This window comes from Mustela erminea, chromosome 11, assembly GCF_009829155.1.
Source record: "Mustela erminea isolate mMusErm1 chromosome 11, mMusErm1.Pri, whole genome shotgun sequence".
Taxonomy (NCBI): Eukaryota; Metazoa; Chordata; class Mammalia; order Carnivora; family Mustelidae; genus Mustela; species Mustela erminea.
In genome coordinates this window covers 97,059,584-97,084,676 of record NC_045624.1, presented here as the reverse complement: position 1 = coordinate 97,084,676, position 25,093 = coordinate 97,059,584, and the positions used below count along the sequence as shown (strand labels likewise).

At 50.0% G+C, this 25,093-nt stretch overlaps 1 protein-coding gene across 4 annotated transcripts in view; it reads left to right on the top strand.

Moving 5' to 3' along the window:
- The window catches only part of GRB10 (growth factor receptor bound protein 10), a 172,857-nt gene that overhangs the window by 72,322 nt on the left and 75,442 nt on the right, over positions 1–25,093 (top strand). For 3 of the 4 annotated variants that reach the window (XM_032305455.1, XM_032305454.1, XM_032305456.1), the window contains 2 exons: positions 5,052–5,142; positions 22,295–22,363. In XM_032305455.1, the coding sequence (XP_032161346.1) occupies positions 5,052–5,142; positions 22,295–22,363 (160 nt within the window). The remainder of the gene's footprint in view (positions 1–5,051; positions 5,143–22,294; positions 22,364–25,093) is intronic. The other variant, XM_032305457.1, reaches the window with a different exon arrangement.

The following is a 25,093-nucleotide window of genomic DNA, read 5'->3' as shown; positions in this document are numbered from 1 at the left end:
CCTCCTGGAGAGGCCTGCTGGGTCTGACCTTGTGTCCACACCCACTGCCCTGACGGTTCCCACCCTGCTCGAGACACCTTGTCCTTGGTGATCCTTGAGCCCTCGGGGTCTTCATTAGCCGACCAAGGGTGGGTCGGCACCTGCCTCCGTGGGTGGGCAGGGGTCTCGCTCAGCACGTCCAGTGGGCGCGCTCCTGCCAGGGGAGGATGAGTGCTTCAGGGAGGGGCTGGAGGGTCCAGAGAAGCGGTTGGGTTGGTACCCCAGCCTGGGGCCAGCAAGAGGCCAGAGGCAGTGAGTTGGGAGGGGGCACTCGTGTAAGCCCCAGAAGTACGACTCAAGAAGGAAGTTTCTAGAGGACAGCACTGCCCAGCTAGAGGCTCCATCCCAGTCCCCTCCCTGTGCCCCACCGCCAAGTCCTGTGGGAGCTTTAGGACCAGCCCGCTGCCCTGCAGGGTCTTCCCCCAGGCCCCGCATGGCACCCCGGGCCTCCTGCAGAAGGACACTGGAAGTGCTGGTTCCTGGCCCTAAGGGGAGGCTCACTAACCTGGAACAGGAAACCCACCACGACAAGCAAAAATGAGCCCCGGGAGAGGCCAGCACAGGGACAGGCTTGTTGCTCCTGTCCCAGTTTCCGTGACCCTGAGCCTGGCCAGGTGCCAGTGTTTGCCTTTGAAGAGTTGGTGCCTGACCTTCCCCTGCAGCCATGGTTCGCTTCTCCTGGGCTGGCTTTATTTTACAAACTAGCAGTTTCCTACTATGGCGTCTTTTTTCGCTTACCAGGATAATAGGATTCTTGTCTGAAGCATCTGCCTGTTGAATTATGTGTGTGTGTGTGTGTTTTCTCTTTGACTTGGGAGTCTTATATACAAACACACGAGCCCCGCGTCGGGATTTTGTTCTTGCCGCTGCTATTTGTTGTGCAAACCTGTCCGATTTGAATGGTCTTTTCGGTACAGAGCTGACAGATAAAGTATAGGGTCCCCAGTTAAACTCAGACAACTCGCAGGAATGTTTGTTAGGACAAGCCTCATGCAGGGCCCAGGACTGACTGACACCTCGTCTACCTGAAACTCCCGTGTTGCTTGACAGCCTTCGTTTGCATTGGCTAAATCTGGCGACAGGGCTGCCTAAATCAGCTTTGGAAGGTCCTTCTCTTCTAAATCGGTGTCTCCGTGGGGTGGGTCTGCTTGCCGCTGATGAGGAGTGCTTAGGGACCGTGGCGTGTGGAGGAGAAGACAGGGACTCCGACCTGGACTTGAGTCCGAGCAAGGGACACCCGGGGTCTTGTGTGTCCCCAGAGGGACAGGCTAGGGGTGAGGCCTGGGTCGCAGGGAGGCTGGACCCCTGGTTTATATTCTCCTGAGCTCCGTGACGTCTGATTTCAGTCAGATGGTCCACAAGCAACGTCCAGATTCGTAATGGGTAGTCATTGCTCATTTATATGTAAGCAAATACACCAGAAGAGAAGCTTTAATCATTAAAGCAAACCTTGAAACAATTCGAGAAGAAGAAGATCCAAGTAAAAGAAGCGAGAGGGGAAGTGTGTGCCAACGAAAACGTGTCCCAGGCCGTGAGGATGGAGAGCATGGCCGTGGCTCCAGGATGAGCAGGTCCGTGGGACCCACGCGTGAGTGTGGCCACAACTCAGACACATGTGTGCATGGAGATAATGAGGTGGGAAGGAGGTGACCTTCTGGCTCAGGCAGAAAGGGTGGAGTGAACTGGGGGCCGGTCTCTGGTGTCAGCTCTTCCCGTCCACGGGTAGCAAAGTCAGCGAGATGAGTGAGGAATACGTCACGTAGGAAGAGAGACCAGAATAAAACTTATACAGATGCTCTCCAGTGTCCTTGACGAGGTCACGCTTGTTCAGGGTGGTGAGGCTGTAGCCTCTGGTTCCCTTGAGAGAGTAAGGAGGCAGTCACCAGCTTGCCTCGGCGAACCGAGAAGAAGAGTTCAGTGGACTTGCCTATGTTGAATTACACTTCGGAGAATCAAAAATTCAGTTAAGACTGCAGACAGACAGGCTGGGAAAGCATTTGCAACAGACAGGAGCAGCTGTTTCTTACACGTGGGGAGCTCATCCTGGAGGAATAATGAGGCGCAAACCAGGGTTGCCAGTGGGCAGGGGACGTGCACGTCCCTAAGCTGGGTCCTTGCCCAGCCCCGGGCCCTGGGTTTGTACCTGGTGCTGTATGTAAATAAAGGCTCCAGCAGTTCTGGGTGGTGGGCGGGGTGGGGGGGGGATGGTTGTCACTGAACCCATTTTACAGATGAGCTGGTTGAGTCAGACTCCAGAGAACTAGCCCCCAGGGGCTCAGCTCCGGAGGAGTGGGTGGGCTTGGCTGATTGGAAAGGCCAGCTGCCCTCAGGCGCTAGTCCAGTGGACCCGTCAGAGGGGGAGTCCAGAAGAAGAAGGACAAAGGGCTGAGAAGCTCTGGAAAATGGTCAATTTCAGTATTTAAGACCTGCACTGAAAACCACAGGCTGAGACCATGGTTTACCTCTGGGATTGGCAAGAAGAAATTCCAGAAAGATCACCAGTCTCGGTCTGTCGCAGAGATTATGAAATGGGCAGTTCTCCTCTGTTTTGGGTGGAAGGGTAAACCTCATGAATAAGATTTTGACAGTATGTATCTCGACTCAAAAAAAAACCCCCAAAATACGGGTGAAACCTTTGGACTAGTGGCTTAATTTCCAGGGATCCAGTGGAAATAATCGGAAATGAGGGCAGGATTTTGTGCACAGAGGTGTTGATGGGATTGTTACGTACACCGTCCGAAACTTGCAAGTGGCTGCAAGTGTGTACCAGAGTAGTTTAGAATCTGGAGAGAATATTTACCAAGATTTTAACATAGTATCTTGTCATGTTTGTGGGGGAGGGAGAGAGGCAGGACAGAGGATTGTTCACACCCTGTGATTTCCACGGGGTCTGCCTGCTGTTGGGATTCAGGCGCATTTTAATTATATTTCTGCTCTGTTCCAAAAATTGACCTGCTTGTTTGAAAATCTGGAAAAGAAAGAAGAAAAATACTTATCCCAGATGGTAAAGAGCTAGTTGGGTGGAGAAATGTAGGCTGTGGAATCGCAGAAACCAGGTGGGATGACCTCAGTGGGGGGGCTGGACTGCATTTGGGGGTCTGGGAGGTACCCCGTTGTGCCCTGACCCTGACTGCCCAGCTCCGTCCTCCACACCCTGGCAGGGCTCCTGCTGGGTTTGCTCTTGCCTCTGGACTCCATCTTGCAAACCAGCTCCTCTCCTCTTTCCCAACCAGAACCTTCCTTTCTTCACAAACCACCTGCTCATCGGGAGGGCGCGGGCTCAGGAAGTCGTGCTGCCCGGCCACCCAGTGGAGTGGTCCAGGGCTTGGAAGCGCGGATGGAGGTGCTTCGTTGCCATGGGAAATTTCAGAAAGATGGACTAAAATTCCATAATGTGTGCCATTTGATTATGAATCTTTTTTTTAAATCAAGATTGCTTGTAACGCCCGTGTGATCCAAATGTAACATACACATTTTCCATAAGTAATTCAAACTGCACGTAGACGAACCACGTTTGTGCTTTTTTCTTGTCTCTGGAAAAACAGACCAAAAACCAACAGGGTATCATCTGCGGGTGAAAGTAGAGGGGTTCACTTAAATTTGTTTTCTTTAAGCTTTTCTTTAGTATCTAGAGTCTCTTAGTTAGCACGTATCGTGTTTATGATTAAAAAACAAAAAGAAAGCTATTTGTTTTTTGGAGAGACCAGCAGTGAAGACATGCTCTCAGGCTTGGATCATTTCCCCCAGATTTTCTGGGGGAAGATATGGCTGTGGCTGGGCCTTCCCAGGCACCGAGCTCCCTACTTCTGAGTGGTAGATAGATACTGGTGAGCTGACTCTTCTGGTCTATCTCCCCAGTGCTCCCCACTCTGTCTCCCCAGCTCTAGCAAGCGGACCACACTGCGTGTGTGCACATGGGTGCGGAGGGATAGAGTATCATCCTCCTGTTTCTGTATCCCCAGGTTAAGTCTCTGGACGGAGAACTGTTCACTGGGGAGCATTCAGGTGATAAAGCGGCTTGTCAAAATGAACAAACTTTTTTGAGTTTCGTGGGCAGCATGAGTGGGAAGGAAGAACCCCACCACCTGGGTTCTAATGCCGGCAGGGGGCAGTCAGGTGGACATAACTTTCCTGTCCCGGAGTGTCCCCAGCTGTGAAGTGGGAGTCCAGCCCTGCCCAGTAAACTCTGCACACACATTTGCTGCTGTTGGCATAGGTAGGGGTGAAGTTGCCGAGTTGGCTGCTCTTTGTGCCGATGGTAATCTTCCCCTGCAGACACAGTTGTAAAACCTAATTATGGAGGTAATCCAGGTGCAGTGTAAAAATCTCAGAATTTCTTAAATCTGAAAGAGGACTTGAACCTCTTTCTGCCCCACGTTAATCCCTGTTAGTGTTCCGTGTGTCCCTATGAAAAGGCCCATTTTCTTTTCCCACGTTTAACCTGTTTTTCATTGGGTTGATTATAATCTCACAAAGACGCTTTTTCCTAGAGTTGTGAGGTTAATTGTAACATTGCTGTTTTAACTTTTGCCTAAAATTTTTGTCCTCATCCTGACGTCTGGGGGAAAAAAAAAACCACGGAGCCCTTCTTTGTAGAGCCGGCCAATTATAAGCAGTCCCTGGATGTTTCCGTTCCAGATAACAGACCGCCTAGGGCTTGATTACCAGTAATTGTTGCAGAAAATGCATGTGCTCCGTGGAATGCTAATGATTTCTATTCGGTGCTTGAATCCAGCAGCTGACAATAATTCTTTTTGAATTGCTATTCAGGCAAAGCAATTTAAGCCTGAGACCTAGGGTAACTTGTCTTCTGACGCCTTTGCTAAACGGTGGCACCTTTCCACCATTAGCTTCCCTTTTACAGTGTATTTTAAACAACCAACCTTTAAAAACCAAGAACGTGAATGCGTTGAAGTAAGAAACTGAGGAAGAATGACTGCAGGGAAGGGCGGGTGTGGACAAGTGTGAAATGCTCCTTTTGACCAAAGCCTTTGTGTTCCCGTCTTCCCCAGGACCAGGTGGAGCAGACGCCCCCTCTCAGTCCACGAGATCTGGCCGGACCGGGCTTCCCAGCACCATCCGATCGGCTCACAAATCACCAGGGTAAGGAATGACAAAAACAGGATGCCACGGATGCCATCAGCCCCAGCAGCAGCTTTGCCCCTGTGCTAGGACTTCGTATTCTGTGAAATTGTGCTGGGCACTCACATGAGAAAAATTCTGATCTTGGCTCTTTTCTGCTTTAAAGGAAACAAATTCTAGAACAGGAAAAAAAAAAAAGACAAAACTTGGCTGCGATGTCCTGATATACAGGTATCCCCTGCTTTTCGAAAGTTTGTTTCACGCTCCTTGACTTTCACGAAAGACCTACCTCAGTACCTGTGTTTGCTCACTTAGAGAAATCCAAAGAGGATTTCTGCTTTTAGAAACAAAGATTCGGCACTGCTTTCGGGACACCAGGGTGGCTCAGTCGGTTAAGTGTCTGTCTTCGGCTCAGGTCATGATCCCAGGGTCCCGCATCGGACTCCCTGCTTGGCAGGGAGTCTGCTTCTCCCTCTGTCTGCTGTCCCTCCTCCTTGTGCTGTCTCTCTCTCTCTGACAAACAAATAATTAAAATATTAAAAACAAGAAAGACAGGAAGACCCGGCATTGCTCTCACAGGGGGCCATTCTAAAGGCAGCGGGCACTGAGGAGGACGGCGGCCCTGCCAAGAGCCTTCCCCGCAGCCGCGCTCAGCATCCAGCTGTCACGGCTTTGAGCTTGGAGCACCTGCGCTTTATCTCTGTGTATTTTGTTCATCCGCGAGCCAGATCTGTCTTTATTGGCATCGGAGGAAGTGGAGACAGGTGGTTTCTGCTCTTGGCACGCTCACCCAATTTGTCTTATGCATGAAGGGCAATCGCTTCTTCGTCTTCCATCATTTCGGCTTAGGAAAAGTTTCATAGGAATACTGAGCTCTGAATAGTGATGAGGAGTCAGTCAAATGCAGTAAGCAGAACCCCGAGGTCGGTTCCACACGTTGTCTCAGGATGCAGCACGGAAGGAACCCGACATCACCTCTCAGGGCCCCTGCACAGGGCAGTCCCTCCACTTGGCTTCTGGGTGTTGCTCTCCGGCTGGTGTTGTGTGTCTGCACACTTGCTGATCCTCCGGCTTGCTGTGATGACTTTTAATCCCATTCTGTTCACTGCTGATGGGAGCAGCACAGGAAAGCAAGGATGGAGGTTAAAAGCAAATTAGGTCTGGGGTGTCTGGGGGACTCAGTCGTTTAAGCATCTGCCTTTGGCTCAGGTCATGATCCCAACATCCTGGGATCAAGCCCTGTTTGGGGCTCCCTGCTCATGGGGGAGCCTGCTTCTCCCTCTGTGTGCACTCTCTCTTGAATAAATAAAATCTTAGCAAAACAAAAAACAAAAGCAAATGAGGTCTAAAGGTGTACGCTTTGATACGGGGGAAAAGGGGCACCCCGGGAAAGGAAATGGTATGACTGGGGGAGGTATGACTGGGGGAGGACTCCGGAAAAATGCCCACAGCCCGTGGTGTGGATTACGGGAAAGTTTAAGTACAATATGGGATAGGCTTTAGAGCTGGGAGGCATTAGAATAATCAGATTCTTGAAATGGCTTAATCTAAAAGAGGTTGAAATTAGCAAAAATAAGAGCTGGGAGCTTCCCATGACGTCTAAGAGCTGTTTTGTCAAGTGTGAGATGCTATGTCAAGCAGTCGGGATTTTCTGTGTTGAGCATAATGTTGGAGTCATCTTTGAGGACACTTGGCAACAAGAAAGAACACTGATTCGTTAATACAGATTTCGGTACTTAGGGACGTTTTAATTGATGGCATTTCACTGCTTACTGTTGGTCTCATTTAGACTGAAATAATCAAAATCTAGGTAGTAATATTCGTGTAAAAATCTGTGTTGATGCCTTAATCAAAAAGTTAGGAAAAAATTATAATAAAAGAGTTTTTTAAAGCTTAGAGCTTGGGGTGCCTGGGTGGCTCAGCAGGTTAAGCATCTGCCTTTGGCCTGGGTCATAGTCTCAGGGTCCTGGGATCGAACCCCGAGTCGGCCTCCTTGCTCAGCAGGGAGTTAACTTCTCCCTCTCCTTCTGCGGCTCCCCCCACTCATGCTCTCTCTCTGTGTGTGTCAAGTAAATAAATAAAATCTTGAAAAAAATAAAATAAAGCATAAACCTTTTCTAAGGTTTAAAACTAAGCATCCCATGGATGTCACAGCTGCTTGGTTAGTGGCCTTGAGGGTTGAGCACAGAAGATGGAGTGAGCTTCATGCAGAACAGGGCAGGTTCCCTTCCTTGCTCTAGAGTTACACTCCGGCCTCTGAAACCGAGGGTCAGACACATCCCAGCACTTGAAGCAGGGCCAAAGCGAACCAACGAATGTGCCTCCACCCGTGACCTTGGATGCCTTCCCTCCAGTCCTCAGTAACTCTGCCCCCACTGCACGTAAAACAGGGAAATCAGAAGGACTCACTCAGGCTGGACCACAGGCCAGATATTTTTAGAGAGTGAGTAGTGCCCATGCTTATTTCTGCTGGGCTGTAGAAGCCCCCAGCAGCAGAGGGCAGTTCAGACCGGGGCCCGGGCAGCGTTCCGAGAGGCAGCAGCGGTGCCGAGCGCCCTGCTCCGTCCCCACACAGGGAGGGGTGGTAGGAAAACAGAGCACAAACCACCCCCAACGAGTCTGCAGACTGAATTCCTTAAACACTGAGAAGAAGCACAACCACCACAATCAGCAGACTGCCGCTTTCCAGATGCAGTGAAGGTGGGTCTGACCATGGCTTTGAAGGAAGCATGTGTGTGCTGCGCGGGGAGGTGATCGAACGTGTCGTGTCATAACGGACACCCTGAAGCACAGTGGGGTGATGGGAACAGCTAGAGGGGAGAGTCCGTGTGTTAGAAGTGAACGGTAGAGTTCCTCGCATTTTCAAAGTGCTGGATTCAGTCCAAGGAGAATTCATTTCAGGGTTCACCTCCCTCCGGCACAGATGGACCTGGGAAAACGTGAGCGGGCCCTTAGACAGACACACTTCCATGTCCCGGAGTGTGCAGGTGGCAGGGAGAGGGGCATCTGAAGAGAGGCTGGTGGGAATTGGCCAGAACGGGCAGGCAGTCCCCAGAGCAGGCTCAAAGAACCAAGAGGAAAAGGGAAGACTGATCCACATTGGGAAGCATCTGGCAAGGTTCCAGAAAGCAGAAGGCAAAGAAAAGGTCTTTGGGGAGAACGCAGACTTCCCAGCGCCTGGACGGCCATCGGATTGGCAGCCTGCACAGACCCAACAAGTGCCAAAGGAGAGCCTGGGTGTTTTCAGAGCCGTGAGGTGAAAGGGACCATCCGTCTGGGAGTTCACACCAACACGTACTGAAAGCAAAGGAAAGCTTTTTCAGGTGAAGATTGAGAAGATTTGTGACTGGCAGTCTTCTCTGATTCATTCAGAGCTGTCCTTTAGAAAGAAGATTGTGAACGCCTTGCAAGGAGCAGGGTATGGGACACAGCAATGCGCGGAGAAAGGTACGCCATGTCACAGGGTCAGTTCCATACGAACTGTTCAACTAAGGTTAAGCTGAACTTCAGTAATTAGACGCCCCAAGTGTGCATGTGTGTCTTTTGAGGTTTGCTCTCTGTGTGTTATATCATAGTATCATTTGAGGGTTTGCTCCGTGAGCAGTTATATAATAAGACTCCCGTTGGGGAAGTAGAACATAGAACGATTTGAGATTGTGTTAGAAAAAGTATACTTACTTACGTATTTTAAAGACTGTATTTATTTGAGAGAGAGAGTGGGGGGGGTGTAGAGGGAGAGAGAATCTCAAGTGTGGAGCCCGACATGGGTCTCGATCTTCCTACCCTGAGATCATGACATGAGTCGAACCCAAGAGTCCTATTCTCAACCATCGGGACCACCCAGGTGCCCTCTTAGTTAACCCCTCAGTTATGTATTTTAAAATCTTAGTTGCAACTCAAGTATTGACTGTAGTTATATGTGTATATAGTTTCTAATCTAGCAAAAAAAGATATGAGGGGATCTATATTTAACAAAAACAACCAACATCAATAGAAAAGGAAGAAAAGCGAGATGTGAAAAATAAAAAGGATGGCAAGCAGAAGTACAGGATATGATTGTCGGAGTAATTCTAAGCATTTCTATAACAGTATTAACAGCCCCAGATTCATAGAAATAAACAGAACTGTGCTCCCAACAGACTGTTGATTCTTTTCTAAAATCTGTGTAGCTTTTTAAAAAGGTGACCACATATGGGAAACTGCACTAAATTTTATTTTATATCTTAATTTATTTTTTTTGCACTAAATTTTAAGCAGTCTATTTCATGCAGGCCATGTTCTTTGGCTCAGTGTGATTAAATCAGAAATCAAGAGAAAAAGTTCAAAAGGTAAACATGTAAACGTGTGTGGAAACTTTAAAAACACACCGTTTCCCCACTCTTGGATTACAGAGGAGGTCATAATCAAAGTACCATTTAGAATTGAGTGTACTAGAAATTGAGTGCTAGAATTAGTACTAGAATTGAGTGTACATTAGAAATATGAGTGTACTGCAGGTAGAAAATGGTATTAAGGTGTTTGGAACTCCATTTCTCATCTTGGCAGAAAAATGGAAATTAGGAGCATGACAAATCAAGAGTGCTAAGGAATGTCGAGGAAGTATTTACAAAAATGGAGATCAGAAATTATGGGAATGATGAGGAAACATCAAAAGGGGGAGCAAAACCAAAAGCCAGTCTTTTGTAAAATCTACCAAAACCGCAAGCCTCTGTCACAGACACTCAGGAGGAAGATGGGCACACAGGGAAACCATGTGGAGAACACGCCAGGGAGTTCAAACAACAACACAAGAAAACCATGAGCATCCTTGTGAATGTGAACATAGGAAGGAAATGGATAACTGACTGCAAAAGCATAAAAACAAAATGACCAGGGTGCCTGGGTGGCTCCGTCAGTTAAACGTCTGCCGTCGGCTCAGGTCATGATCCCGGGGTCCTGGGATCGAGCCTCATGTTGGGCTCCCTGCTCAGTGTGAAACCAGCTTCTCCCTCTCTCTGCCTTCCGCTCTGCGTCCTTGTCCTCTCTTTCTCTTTGTCAAATAAATAAAACCATGAGAGACTGTGGACTCTGAGAAACAAACTGAGGGTTTTGGAGGGGAGAGGGGCGGGGGGGGGGGTGAGCCTGGTGGTGGGGATTAAGGAGGGCACGGATGGCACGGAGCACTGGGTGTGGTGCGTAAACGATGAATCTGGGAACACTGCATCAAAAACTAATGTTGTACTTTATGGTGACAAACATAACACAATAAATAAATAAAATCTTAAAAACAAAAAAACAACAGCAAAAATCCAAAATGGCACACCCAACGCTGACAAGCATGTTGGAGCCACAGAAACTCATTCGCCGTCCGTGGGAATGCAGAATGGCACAGAGGCTTAGGAGGGTGGTTTGACAGTTTCTTAGAAAACTAAGCTTACTCTTACCATACGGTCCAAACAGTTGCGCACCTTGGTATTTACCTGAAAGAGTTGAAAACGTACGTCCACACAAAAGCCTATACAGGAGTGTGCATGGATTTACTCATAATTGCTGGAAAGCTTGGAAGGCACCATAATGTCCTTCATTAGATGAATGGATGGACAAGTCGGTCCATCCAGACAGTGCAGTATTACTCAGCGCTACGAAGAAAGGAGCTATCAGGCAGGGAGGAAGCTGGGGTGTGTATTCCTGTGTGGAAGGAGCCGGTGTGGCCAGTTGACATGCCGTAGGATTCCAAGTCTGTGACGTTCTGGAAAAGGAAAAGCTGTGGAGACAGTCGGGAAACCAGTGGTTGCCAGGGTGGCGGTGGGAAAACACGGCCAGGCAGAGCTGAGAGGAGTTAGAGCAGTGGCGGTAGTGTGTGTGATGTCATGAGGATGGATGTATTTGTCCAAACCCATGGAACGTTCAACACCAACAGTGTTGACCCTGAGGTCAGCTGTGGACTTTGGCTGGTTATGATGTGTCAGCAGAGGGTCCTCTGTGGTAAAAAACAAACAAACAAACAGCCAGCCGTTCTGGTAAGTGAAGTTGATCATGGGTGAGGCCATGCTTGTAGGAGGGCAGTGGGTTTGTGGGACATCCCCTTACCCTCCTCTGAATTTTGTCATAAACCTAAGATTGCTCCAAACAAATTCTTAAAACAAACAACAACAACAAAAGACCCTGATCTCATTAGAAATAAAAGCTATCATGGAGATTATCTAAGGAAACCAAGACTGTTTTGCCTGTATAGTGCTTCTGGAATGTTCTGTGACATGACAGAATGGATAGCTCTGTGAGTGGTGTGGACAGCACTCAGAAGTTTCAGGTACAGAATTTGGAAAAAATAAGAAGAAAGAGGAAAACAAAATGAACCATAATTTGACTCTTGGCAAAATACAAAATCTTAATAAAGAATTAACTCTGGCAGAACGGAGTCTGTATTCAGTACCGTTGCCTCAAGGGTATTTTGGGTTTTGCATTGAATGCCACAAAACCTTGAAGGAGCAAATCATTGCTCTCTTTCCATGAGTTGTTGGAGAGATAGGGAGCAGACCCTCCAATTGTCTTACAGTGCTCTGTAGCTCTGCTGGAGACGGACAGCACAAGAAATCCACATACAGGCTGGGCATATTATACATTATCATACAACCCTGAAAACATTAGTCAGATTTACCCGTTTGCCTTAAACATCAAACAAATGTTACCAGGTTGCGTTTATTATAATCATGGAAGGATGCTTTACCAACGTTAGATGGAGAAGACCTTGACACATTCAAAGATTTAAGGGGGAAAAGTGGTATCTTACCAGTGACCATAAGAATATATACAATCCTGAACTTCTATAATACAGAACAAGTTATGAGAGCAAAACCCTGACTAAGCCAGTGCTTTAGGGAACCTCTGCAACCTGTCCCAAGCCTATAGCATCCATCGTACACACAGGAGTAATACTAGTCATGTCTGTGAAAATCACGGAATCACACCCAAGTGCCTGCTGTCACTAGAGGTCTTAGCCAGTGCAACAAAATGGTTAAACAGAGAAACAGAAATGCAGACACCGAAGTAGAGCAATGAAATCTGTGCCTGTTTGCAAAGCACCCAGACAGAAAGTCAGCACTGACTTACAGACTTTCAAACTGAGTGAGTTCTTTAAGCTGGCAGATACAATATAATATCGACAGATAAAATGTAACAATTGGAGATAATCAGGAAGAGGAATGTAAAAAGAAATTCCACTGACAGCAGTCACAGAACCAGAAGGGAGCTAGGAGGACATGAACCTTGATGACCTTGTAAGTTGCTGCTGAAGGACATAGACAAGATGTAAACAGTCATCCGTGATCCGTGATCACTTTCCCGTGATCACGGATCCGAAGCCTTAACTAGAGAAGATGCTGCATGTTATCAAATGTGTCTTTAAATTTAGCGCACGTGAGGCCATGTTTTGCAGAGTTTTGGTATGACTTGTCAGATGGCTTCGAACTTGATTTCTAAGACCTCTCTCCACCCAGTGTGGGGCTGGAACCCACAACCCTGAGATCAAGAGTTTCGTGCTCCACAGACTGAGCCAGCCTGGTGCCCCAGATCGCTCGTAACTTAAATGTGGACGAGTGATAACAAAGCTTCTTTAGGACCCATCGCATTTGGGAAAGCGTGTTAGTGATTCAAGGACGCATGGACCTAAGGACCAGAGTAGATGTGTCATAAAGAGCACTGTGCATTTTTGGAAACTCGGTTCAGCTAGGGGAAGTCCCAGCAGAGCAGGAAAAACCTATGGGCCCGGGTGGAGGGGGAGGTGGATCCGTGCCCCCATCCTGTCCATCATCGATTTCAGGCCAGTTCAATCACTACAAGTAGAAAGGAGCATTTTTTTAAAAAAACATAGTCTTGTAAGAATGAGTCGTGAGAATCTTTATACCCTCAGGCCAAGAAAGCATTTCCTAGTAAGACTCAGCACCGCTGTAAAGGAACAACGATGTTTGAGGATACGACAGATAGACATCTGCGCAGGGAACAGCATTTCAAACACGGACTGGCCCACTCCAGCCTGGAAGAAAAAATCACGGCAGTGCAATTAACACGTGGACTGTTAGTAGCCTCAGTTTATTTTTAAAACCCTCTGAATAAAAAAAAAAAAAAAAAGAAAAAAAGAAAACCCTCTGAATAAGAGAGACGATCGAATAGGAAACCTGGCAAAAGGCACGCACAGGAAAGCGTGCTGTGTGCGTTTGGACCCCGGACACTTGTGGCAGGTGGGAAATGTGGCGCAAGAGCCGGACCAGGCCGTGGCCAAGGCTCCAGGTCTGGGGTTGGGATAGGAAGGCACAGCTCCCTCTGTCGTGTGTCCAAATCCCCCCTGCTCTTCTCTGCCTGTGGTGCCTCCAGCCCCAGGTCTGGACTGAGTGGGCTTGGGCGGGGGGACCCTCCTCCCTGCCTCTCTGAGCCGCCCCCCACCTTTACACCTGACACCAGGTTCAGTGCTTGGGTTTCTCCTAACAAGGTGCCCTGGGACCACAGGCCCAAATGTGAAGGAGGTCCCAGTGCTGTCATTTGCCTCCTGTGATCTGCAAGGCCCCCTCAGGCGCTCTGTTGAGAAGCCTGAAGGTTTGCACCACGTGTTTGATGGCGATGTGGCTGGCTCTTTGCAAGGGACCCGGGGTTTAAAACAAAAGACTCCCAGTGACTTTCCTTGACCTGTTCTTTCTCTCTGGTGGAGAGGATTTAGTGCTCGAGCATTTATTAGCTCGTTCCGATGTAAGCAGCTTATTTTTGTGTGTCGGTAGCTGCACACGCTTCACACGTCTCCCTGCCCCGCCCTGCAGGAAGGATTGCATTTTCCTTTAAAAGACGGGGGTTTTGTAATAGCTAGAATTGCTCTTGACAGTCTTTTGAAGATATGCTCCAGAAGCAGCTTGTTTAAAATGAGAAAAGACCATGGCTGCCTGGGTGGCTCAGTCGGTGACGCAGCTGCCTTCTGCTCAGGTCGTGATCCCAGGGTCCTGGGATCGAGCCCCACGTTTTGCAGACATTGCCCACGGTGCCCAGAGTCATACACCCAATGACCGCAGGGCTCCCGTGGAGACACCAGAGTCCAGCACTTGGCTTAGATCATCTGCCAAGTGGAAGAGACCAGAATTAGAAAAGAATGCCCATAGAGGTGAAGTGGATTGGGAAAGGTGGTTTTGTTTTGTGTCTCCCCTGCAGGGAGCCTTGGCCAATGTCACTGATGTAGGGGATGGCCAGGCTCGGGGCCTGATATTCCTTGGCTCTTGTTTCTTCCAGTGGCAGCGCCCCAGGACTGTGGGCGACTGAGGAACCACGTCGTGGTTTAGAATCTTCAGTAGCAAATAACGGTCTCACAAAATTGCCATGAAATATACTAATAGGACAATGGTAACTTGGAGTCCAGTGCTAAGACCTCCCGTGTGTCTCCTGTGTTTCCGCGGAGTTGTTAGAGCCGTGGATCAGGAAACTGAGCCAGAGATGTTTGGTCACTTGCCCGGGAGTGACCCAGAGGTCACTCAGTGTAGAAGTGGAATCAAAGCCACGTCCATGCATCTTCACCTTTGGAGGTAATTTAGGGGAAGCTTGTGGCCTGCCCCTGATCGTACAGGCTGTTCCATGTAAGTGTTCCTTGAGGGACCATATTTTCCCGTTCTTCTGACATCGTGCATTTCTCGAGCAGAGGAACCATGTCTTACCATGAAGGTTCTGCTCTAATGCCTTGTTCCTACTTGTATCTTATGGATCGTTATTTAAGGAATTGCTGAAAGCATGTGGCGTAGATGTACTTGTGGGTTCCGGAAAGGCCCCCAGTTCCCACCCCGACCCTCCCAAGTGGGAGGCTCTGGTACTTCCGGGCGACCAAAGGCCTTCCCTCCTCAGGGTGGTGGTAGGAGCGTTGGAGGTGAGCTGATGGAGGGTGAAGTCAGAAGGTCAGCTAACTAGACTGTGGCTCGAGTGGAGCTTTGGGACCCGGCTAACTAGACTGTGGCTCGAGTGGAGCTTTGGGACCCGGCTTGTGTCACGGTTCATTGGATGTCCGTGTTTTACTCTGTTACCCATGAGGACGTCGTCATTTCGCCCACTTTACGCACGCACATGTGCACACGTGCACGCATGTAAAAGTAACTCTTGTTTTCTTAGTTTCTTGCCCTCACAGGGAAACGATGCTTTCCCCTCAAGAAAAGTTCTTTGTCTGACGTGTTCCGCGGAATCCTGAACAGTAACGAATATTGGCCTCCGGTTGGATATTGAAGCCAAAGTTGATCATGATTTTGATGCCTTCACCCTCCTGCCGTGCCTACACACCTTTCCTGAGGGCTGAGATGGCACAAAGCTGGGAGGAAAACCACATATAATCCTTCACCCACAGAGTGACAGCTTTCTGCCTTTTGGAAAAAGAAACGCATTCAGGCCACATCTAATGATCGTGTTTGCCCACAAACGGTGCTTAATGCTTCTTCTGCAGTATCCATTCAAGTGATGATATTGTAGACATTCCGAAAGGTGGGCCATGTTTCTCTGTCCTCTGTTTCTTACCTGTTCAGGTGACTTCCCTGTTAAAAAACAGGTTCTTCCCCTGCTAACCAGTAAGTTCAACTGCGCTGTGCAATGGGCACTCGTTTTCCTATATTTGCAGGGGGGGAGACTGAGGCCCAGAGGTCAGAAGAGTCACCCAGATCATGCCCTGTGGAGTAGCAGAGCCGAGTTTAGCCCTGGCCGGTGGGCTCCCAATCCCCCCACCCCCAGCCACTCTGCCTCTGGAGTTCACCCTCCGTCCTTCAGGGTCTGCTCATGCCTTCAGGTTCCTCCTACTCCTCAGGGTTTTTAATGCGTCAAAATGAGATTTTAGAGGAAGGGGCTGAGTTTTCCTTGTGCTCAGAAACAGCCAGAAAGGTTGGACCCTGCAGCCCCCTCCCCTATCCTGGACTTGTGCTAGCACCATCCTTTGTACTCAGAAGAGTTTCTGTCTCTGTGAGGAAGACAGAACAAAAAGCCACGGAGGCACCTGCTCACTCTGTGTTTCCCCGCAGCAAGTGAGCCGAGGACCTCCCCGTTCCCAGTTCCCCTTTGGCACTGAAACAGTGCACGTCGCCGTCTGTGATCCGCGGGTCTCCACTCTTCTTGCTTCCCTGATGCTCTGACAACTCACGCCTCCCTGTTTCCTTCCAGCAGCTCGTTGGAGCCCGTTAATGTTTCGTGCTTCCTTTGCTGTTGGGGTACTCACTGTTCATAGAGGGCTTTACCCCTGCAAGTCCTGTGCTCTTCTGCATGTTGGCTTCTCTTCCTCTGGCTCCTCAGCTTTCCTGTTTCTTACCTTCCCTTGACACACATTTGTTGCTTGTCTGGGCCACGGCAGGCTCGGGGACACAGCAGTGAGCAGCAAGGTTTTAATTTATTAGCCAAAGAACACGTGGACCTTTGCATCCATCTGAAGAAGTATCAGTCCCTTTTTGGAAGCAGGTATAATTCAGTATTAAGATCAGTGATGAAAGAGTATCCTTGGTTCTGAGCCAAAGGCAGACGCTTAACCGACTGAGCCACCCAGAAGTTTCCTCTGAAAACTTCTTACACCTTGTTCTGTCTTACAGTTTTCCGAGTGCATGTCTGTCTGTCCCATTTCTTTCTAGGCTCCTTGAGATGAGACCAGGGATCATGTTTTCATTTTTAATCTTCGGGGAAAAACAAACAAACTAAAAAGAACGTTGGCTTTTAAGGCTCACCGGGGTAGGAACTGAGGGTCCACCAGGAGCTCTGTGACGCCTGTGTTTTCACCTCTCTGAGCCCCAGTTTTCTAATCTGTGACGTGTGTGTGATAGCACGTAGCTCATAGGTGTGGTGTGAGCATTGTAGAGCGATCCCAGCGAATGTTCCTGGGCTCCCCCCACGCACCCCCGCCCACGCGGTCTCTCTGAATTCCTCCTTGACCAGCACCAGGGCAGGGCAGTCGACATAGCAGACAACGAAGGTGTGTCCTGTGGGATACGGAATCAGACTCTGCCGAGGGCTAAGTGTCTGTTCCTTGGAGATGCGAGCAGGGCGTCCATGGCTGGAGAAGTGTACCCTACTTCTCAATTTCCATCTGCAAATGGAGCTCTTCCCGGTGCGGAGCCTGGCTTCCCACCAAGCCCCAGTCTTCTGTTCAGTGTCTCTGGGCGACGCCATGCGGAGCGAGGCGGACTTAGGATCTATGAAGCCGTGTCTTCTCCTAGGAGGTGCAGCTGCATCCACAGTGGGGGTCGGGGGGGAAGCCAGAGAGACTGTGGCCCGGAGGAAGAGGTGCTTTCAGAGGGAGAGAGATTTCTCATGGTGGGGATGCCCCAAAGGGAGCGGTTTGTTGGCCATTCTTCCAGGATGCGGACAGAATCTCATTCTTCTGTCCTCTCTGTGACCTCAGGGATGACCCGGTAGGCGCGACAGGGTCAGGGACGCTCATGCGGGCACAGTTCTGGCCTGCTGGGTAACGCTTCCTTCACCGTCCCCATGCGTGGACACGTGTCCTCCCTTGTTGGAATTAGTCCGGCACTTATCCACCTAGTGGCTTCCGTGTCACCTGCCTGGCGGGCCTTTTTCCAAGGAACTACAGGATCGGAGGCTCGGCGGGCACCAGAGGGTTTTGGAATGCTGCCTGGCTGGCTTTCTAGAAAACTCAGCAGCTGGCTTGATGGAGGCTGCTGACTCTGTTGTTTAGGTCTTCAACTCTTACCGAGCACCTGTTGTGTGCCAGGTGTGACGTTAGACAGTGAAGCAAAAGAGAAAGAACATGAAGGTCCTAGTCTTCCAGAAACTCAAGTTTAGCGAGGGGGAAAAAAAAAAAGAAAGAAAGTTAAATATAAGTAGGAGGCAACATGTCCAACTCCGGAGGCAGACAGATCTGGATTGGACTCTGCACCCCCATGTCTAGGGAGCTGAGTGGCTCTGCCTCGGTATCTTCAGCTGAAATCTGGAAAATACCTACTCGACTGGTTTGGTAAGAGGGTGAGGAACAGCCTGGGCTGTGAGGTACCTGGCCCAGGACCTGGTGCTTTCTAGGAGCTCAGGAAATGTGAGCTTGTGCTTACCAGCATCATCAGTGGAGAGAGTAGAGATCAGACCCGTGGCCTCCCCCTCCTGTGCGCACCCAGCCTGGGAGATCGCTGCTTCTCCTGCGGCGTTCATCAGAACAGACCACTTCATTTCTCTTAATTAAAAATAATTACCGTAGGAATAATAGGCATTTGGTTAGGATTGCCCTCCCTTCCTTCCCTGACCCAGCTCCAAGGAGTTAGTTGCAGAATGAATCTAGGTGAGTCTCCAGCAGCTGTTTTCACAAACCAAAGCTGCCCTGTCACTCCCGTTCCTTATTCATCGAGTTGAAGAGGGACACGGGATCCAGATTCCCAGACCCCACGGACCCCATCCAGAGTGTCCTGTCTTTCCTGTGAAACCCTGTTTCCCCCAACATCCTAGAAAGGCAGCTCCTCTCTCCTGGGCATTTCAGTTCTGGGAGCTGTGCCATTTCTTGGAGTCGCCTGGTAAGGCCTTGGAAATCGGGCTCTTCTTAGAGCTGAATGCCTTGTAGTTGACAGTCTTGCCTGTAAGCAGAGATCTCGGTTTAAAACTCTCCTCTTCTGGGGCACCTGGGTGGCTCAGTTGGTTAAGCCACAGCCTTCAGCTCAGGTCACGATCCCGTCATCCCAGAATCGAGACCCACATCAGGCTCCAGCTCCACGGGGAGTCTGTTTCTCCCTCTGACCTTCTCCTCTCTCATGCTCTCTCTCTGTCTCTCTCTCAAATAAGTAAATAAAATCCTTAAACAAAAGAAATCAAAAACCTCTCCTCTTCTGCCAGGAGTAAGCATAACCATTCGAGGAGCATGTCTGGCCTCTGGGACACTCTTCTGCTGTGGCCCCCCCATCAGCTGTTCTCTTCTGACAGCACAGACTGCGCCCCGTGCGGCTATCACTTCTTGCCTGTCCCTGTCCTCCCTTGCAAGATGCTCAGTCCTGGGCGGGATTCCCTCCCGCTAGCTGGAGGTCTGGCACTTGCTCCACGATGTCTCCTCTGCTGGTCTTTCCCTCACTGGCCACTGCCTGGGAGCAGGTTCAGGGTCCCCAGTGGAGGTAGTCAGATGTCATCGCCTCCCTTGCTACTTTGTTTCCCTGGGGGAATCCTTTCTCAAAGCAGCTTGGAGGGACACGGTTACGTTCAGGTGACGAGCACCCTGTTTTGTTAACATCTGCGTTTCCAGTACCTGGAATGATGGCAGGTATGTAGTTGGTGCCCAGTAAATGTTTGTGAAATGAGTGAATTTTACGCTTACGGAGTTAAACTCACGGAAACCGAGCATTCATGTTGAACGAGGTAATAAGGACTCCCCAGTGTCTAATTTACCTTTAAAAATTTACCTTTTTTGAGAGGGCAGTGCTAGTGATGGGTGGACTTTTGGACTGTGACCTGGATTCTTCCTCTTCAAGTCCAGTGTTTTTGGACAAATATTTTTAGGATTGGTGGCAAGTGAGAACCTTCCAGAATGACCAGCTGTTTACATAGTTACGTGCGCCCAGTATCTGCCTGCTTCATGATGTAATGGAAGAATGAGGGGTCCGGACTAGAGGTCTGGAGAAGAAACACGGTAAACTGAAAGAGAAAGACACAATTAATTCTGTCTTTTTTGAGTGATATTTTGTGGGCCTGGTTCTGTCCCACCCAGTTGTCTTCTAATAGTACAAATTGTACTCCTGTCTCTGCTTTTTTCCATAAGTGTCGCTGAGGTCCTTGGTCCTTGCAGGGTGGGATGTAACTTCTGCGGAGTGGGAAACTCTTTTCCTGTGCTGTATGTTCCCACGCTCAGAACACCTCAGTCCTAACAGGCCTTCAGCGCTGTCTGGGTGCTTCATGCACCCGTGAGGCAGGACACAGGCCAAGATAGAAGGCAAGTTTGCACTCTGGCTGGGTGGTCCTCCCCGAACATGGGATTCCGGTTCTTGAGTTTCAGCGAACAGAGTCACTGAGCGGAACGAGTGGCTTCCCCTTTTCACAGGTGGTGTTGCCAGGGTTGGGGGGCGGGGAGAGGAATGGAATGCTTTGACACTTCTCTAAAGCATGGATTCAACTCGTGAATCTCACTGAAATCAAAGTCCGCTGATAGCGATTAATCATTATCTTAACTTTTTTTGCTTGTTTGCTTTGGTGGTAGAGGTGAATGTTGCCTGGCCACGGGGATATCTGCCTTCGGTTGGGGGATCTGCCCCAGACTTTGTGGCTTACCCTTCCCCCTGAGGATTGCAGTGTTTCGGGTATCCCACGGCCCCAGTGGTGAGAAGGGGGAATCTGTCAGGACGGGGACACAGGGCCCAGCCTCCCTCCCTGAAAGCCCCTGTGGGCAGCATCCTGGGCCCGTTCTAGCCCTGGCTGGGAGCTGCTCTGGGGAGATTTGGGAAGAGCTGTTGGCACAGCTGGAAGGCATCTTGGGCTCTCTGTGTTTCTGTAGGTTCTGTCCACTTATGGTTCAGCTTTGCACAAGCCATCCTAAAATGCACACATGAATACTGGTGGGTTGGGACACCTCCTTGTCCCATAATCCATAGGATTGGTGGAGAAGTGTACATATTTGTACCAAAACCTAACGCTTATTAGGAAGTGGGGTCCACGTTTAGTGCAACTTAGGAAATGAGCAGCCTGGTCCTGGACCTTCCCAAGCCGGTCTTCCTGGGGTTACCAAATGAGTCCCCCAGGAAGTCAGCCCCAGGGGTCCCTGTGTCACCCCTCCTCCGCCTCCTAGCCTCCATGGCCTGGAGATGTCCCAGTTCTTGTTTTGCCTCCTGACTCAGTCCTGGCACCCATTTCTCAGATGGAATATTTCTCTTCTGGAAGATACCCTTGACTCCTCTCTATAGCTAGACCCCTATCCCCACTGGTGGCCTTGGGCCCCATTCTACATCAGCCCCCAGCAGCCCACCCCTGTGCTGGTCACCAGGAGTGCTGTCCACACTGTCTCCTTGGCCCCAGTTGTGGAGGAAGCTGCATGGGAGCAGGCACGCTGGCACCATGGGGGGTGGCCCGGGCTGGAGGACTGCCAGACACGTGACCATCATGGCAGGGTGGCATGGCCGAGGGCGCCCTCGTGAGAGCAAGCACTTTGACCCTCCTGAAGGAAAGAGTGTCAGTGGTTCTCACTGGGGTGTTTCTGCCAGCAGCTGTGGGACCTTGACCTCACCGACCGTCAGAGTGTCTCACTGCTAAATGTTAAATGTAAGGGTTATGGTACCTGTCATTACTTTGCAGATTAACATTGTCAGCGATGTGACACGGAGGGGCACGTGATAAGCCCTTGGTAATTGGGGCATTAGTGGTGACAACCACTAATCTGCACGTGGACACAAGCTTAGAAGTCAGGCCCCCGGTGAGGCCGCTGGGTCACCATGTGACACACTGAATTGCCACTTCTTTGGGCCTCGCTTTGCCTAGCCGTGAGGTGTGAAATGGGCGGCTCTTAATTCCTGAAGCCCTCTGGAGGTCTTCAGCTTTCTGTGGGATGGCAAGGAGAAGTTGTGCGTATGCGCTCGAGCTCTGCGACGCAGGCTGCCGCATCTGTAGATTGTTCAGGATCGTCCCCGACCCCACAGTGCTTGTGGGGACCCAGGACCGTGCTCCATTGCACCCAGCATGGGAGCAGGAAGACCAGTGCTCAGTGATTCCTGGGCTGGAAGCTGCAGCGGGTATACTGGGAAGGACAGGGAGCAGGGTGAGCTGCCATGGGCTGCGAGGGCATAACGTATTTCCGGTGTTTGCCTTCAAGGTTCGAAGGAGCCCGTGAACTTGAATATGGTAGCCGCCAGCCAGTCTTTCGAGTCCCTCCTGGGCAGCAGTGTGTGCACACAGCCGGGGGCTAATAAGTGTGGGAAACTTTCAGTCACGGACTACTTCCTGGTGTCAGGGTTTTGGGATTGTGGGACTTGTCCGTGAGGGACTTAGGATGTCAGCCACTCCATCCTGAGTTACTGATTCTTCTCCATCCTGGCTAACGTGGGTGCATTCAGGGAACGTGCTTTGGGCCTGGTGTGGGGAGTCTGCGTAGATCGGCCCAGTGATGACCAGAGCCCAGAGGCCACAGAAAGCATAGGCAGGGCTCCTTTTCAGATGTGCATGTATAGTTGTAATGCAACACACACACACACACACACACAGAGCCAGCTTGTGTGATATGCATGTTCTCAATTCACAGACACTGACCCCGTCACTTGCCATTGTCTGGGGGAGGTGGGTGGAGAGGAGATCCCCATTTCCCACAAAGGTTGGAAAGCGAAGTTTCTCTTCTCTTGTCTATTTCTTGTTTCAAATCCTACCTGCCTGTAGTAACCACTGAGATAAAGCTTTGTGGGATGTATTTTATTTTTTTTAGATGACAGGAATTGAAAGCTGCCCTTGTATTTGGAGCTGTGGTCAGGCAATCTCTGCTGTTAGGTTTCCTGAATATTTCTAACTATCATGAATACAGCAGAGGCCCACTCTCTCTCCAGGGTAACACCTGATTTCCTTCTGCTGCTTACTTAAGCCCAGCGGTGCCAATTAAAGATTAAATACTTGTGGCAGGAATCTGTGCAAGTAGAGGATTAATTGGTGTGCAAAAGGTATGTCAGTAGAATGTTGAGTTCTGTCTGCACGAGGTTTGAATGGTTCAGAGGTCATCCGACATAACTTGTCAAGGGAGCATGGTTTAGGTTGAAAACGCCGTTGCAGGTTGGACCTCTCATTCCTATACAGGTAGAAACATAAAAGAACATGGGCCTTGGGCCACCTGGGTGGCTGAGTGGGTTGGGCCTCTGCCTTCGGCTCAGGTCATGATCTCAGGGTCTGGAGTTCAAGCCCTGCATCAGGCTCTCTGCTCAGCAGGGAGCCTGCTTCCTCCTCTCTCTCTGCCTGCTGCTCTGCATACTTGTGATGTCTATCTGTCAAATAAATAAATAAAATCTTAAAAAAAAAAAAAACCAAAAAAACAAAAAGAACATTGGCCTTTAGGTGGGTGTTGGGGACTTCTCAGCCCTAGCACTGTGTGTAAAGAAAGTTCTTGTCTTCTCTGTGCTGACTCCACACCTCCATACCCCAGATGCGAGGGCTTTCTTCCCCCTTCAGGCATTCTCTGACATCCTGCCGGATGTGCCCTATGGTGCTTGGTTCCATCCTGACGCGACCTGCTTGGTTCAGTCATTGACTAGAGCAGCCTGTGGAACTAGTTACAGTACTGGTTTGTTATAAATGATGCAGCTTGGGGACAGTCAGGTGGCAAAGAGACATTGAGCAAGGCATGGGAAGGTGTTCAGGACTTCTGTGGGGGGCACACCACCTTCCCAGCGCCTCTCTGTGTCCGCCTACCTAGAGGCTCTGCAAACCTTGTGGGTTTGCATTTTCTATGTGGGTGCTTAACCCCGTAGGCATGATGGCTTAAATCTGATGAACTCGACGTCCAGCCCCTGTCTCTTGTTCCCTGAGGTCAGGGAGTGGGGCTGATCCTCCCAACCCTCCCGTCCCACTGTTGGTCCCCTCGGCAAACAGCGCCCATCCTGTGGTTATCTGATGGCTTCCCCTAAAGCACCTGATTGATATCAACTCAGGTGTGGTTGAAAGGGGCTTCAAGGGACACCTGGATGGCCCGGTTAGCGGCTGCCTTCGGCTCAGGTCATGATCCCAGGGTCCTGGGATCGAGTCCTGCCTCAGGCTCTGGGCTCAGCAGGAAGTCTGCTTCTCCCTCTCCCTCCCCCACTCCCCCTGCTTGTGCTCACTGTCTCTTTCTCTGTCAAATAAATAAAATCTTAAAAAAAAAAAAAAAAGAAGGAAAGGGGCTTGTAATGAATAAGAGAATGTTCTATCACAAAAGATGATCCTCTCGCCTTTGTGAAGGCTCGGGAGCTATTTCAGGAGCCACGAAAGACCAAATATTAGAACAAAAAATGCTCCCATTGCTTTTACGGCTTAGGAAGTCATAGGGCTCTTAGGAGCCCTGTGCCGCATCATGAAGGAGACCAAGATCTCTGTTTTCTGTTCTGTCCAACCTCACCAGGGCCATCGATGTTTTTCTTTTTTTTCTTGCTCTTAATAATCTGTCGCCATCTGGGGTTTTCGCATCTAAGCAAGGTTGCTGGGCCCCATTATGCTGAGGAGCGTCCCTTCTGTATGAAGATGGGAGGAGGCCGGGAGACGGTGCGCAGTAGCAGGTGCTCACATGGGTCTGGGGAGCACAGACAGGCCGTACATGTGTCCTGAGCACGTCGGACAAGTAGCGTTTCTGTGAGGAGCCACGCAGTTCAGCGTCCTCTTTGCTATTCCAGAGGTTCCAGAGGACACTGTGTGGTGACTTGGGCCCAGCAGGGTGCAGTGAGGGGGTTCGGGGGGGGGTGAGAAGGGGGAGCCTCGTCTCCAACTCACGTTGGCCTCTGCGCCTGCAGTCAGCCGGTGAGCCCCTGGCCTGGTCCTGGCTTGGTTTATGGAAGATGCGTGCCCCAAGTCATCCTCGGGGAGCCAGATGCCAGCTTGTTTCACCAAGTTTAGATCTATTTTAGAAGTGAAGCAGCCTCCGTTGGCTTGTGGTACAGAGGCCAGAGGCACATGGGAGCTGGAGATCAGATGAGTCCCCAAATATTTGGGACAAAAGTCAGCATCCAGTGTGGGACTTGGTTATTTGAGGAGGCAAAATAACTATTAATAACTTGATTTACAACCGTGTTGTTTGACCTATATCTGCTGCACGTACGTCCTCAGGAGCCCGTGTGACGTGAAATTGTGTACGTGGAGTTGTTTTCCCTTCCCCTCTGCATGCCTGCCAGGGCTGCCGTCTCGGGGAGGTATTTTGGCGTGAGGGCTGCACTGATTAGACACTTTATCTTAGCACCCATTTCCAGAAGCATCTGCCTCGTTTGTGCCCAGTGTTTGCTTCTCCGCAGAGGGGCCCTCACGGGCGGGTGGTGATCCCTACAGGGAAGGCGTAGGGCTGGCCACACCACGAGCCACTCCAAGCGTTTCTGCAAGA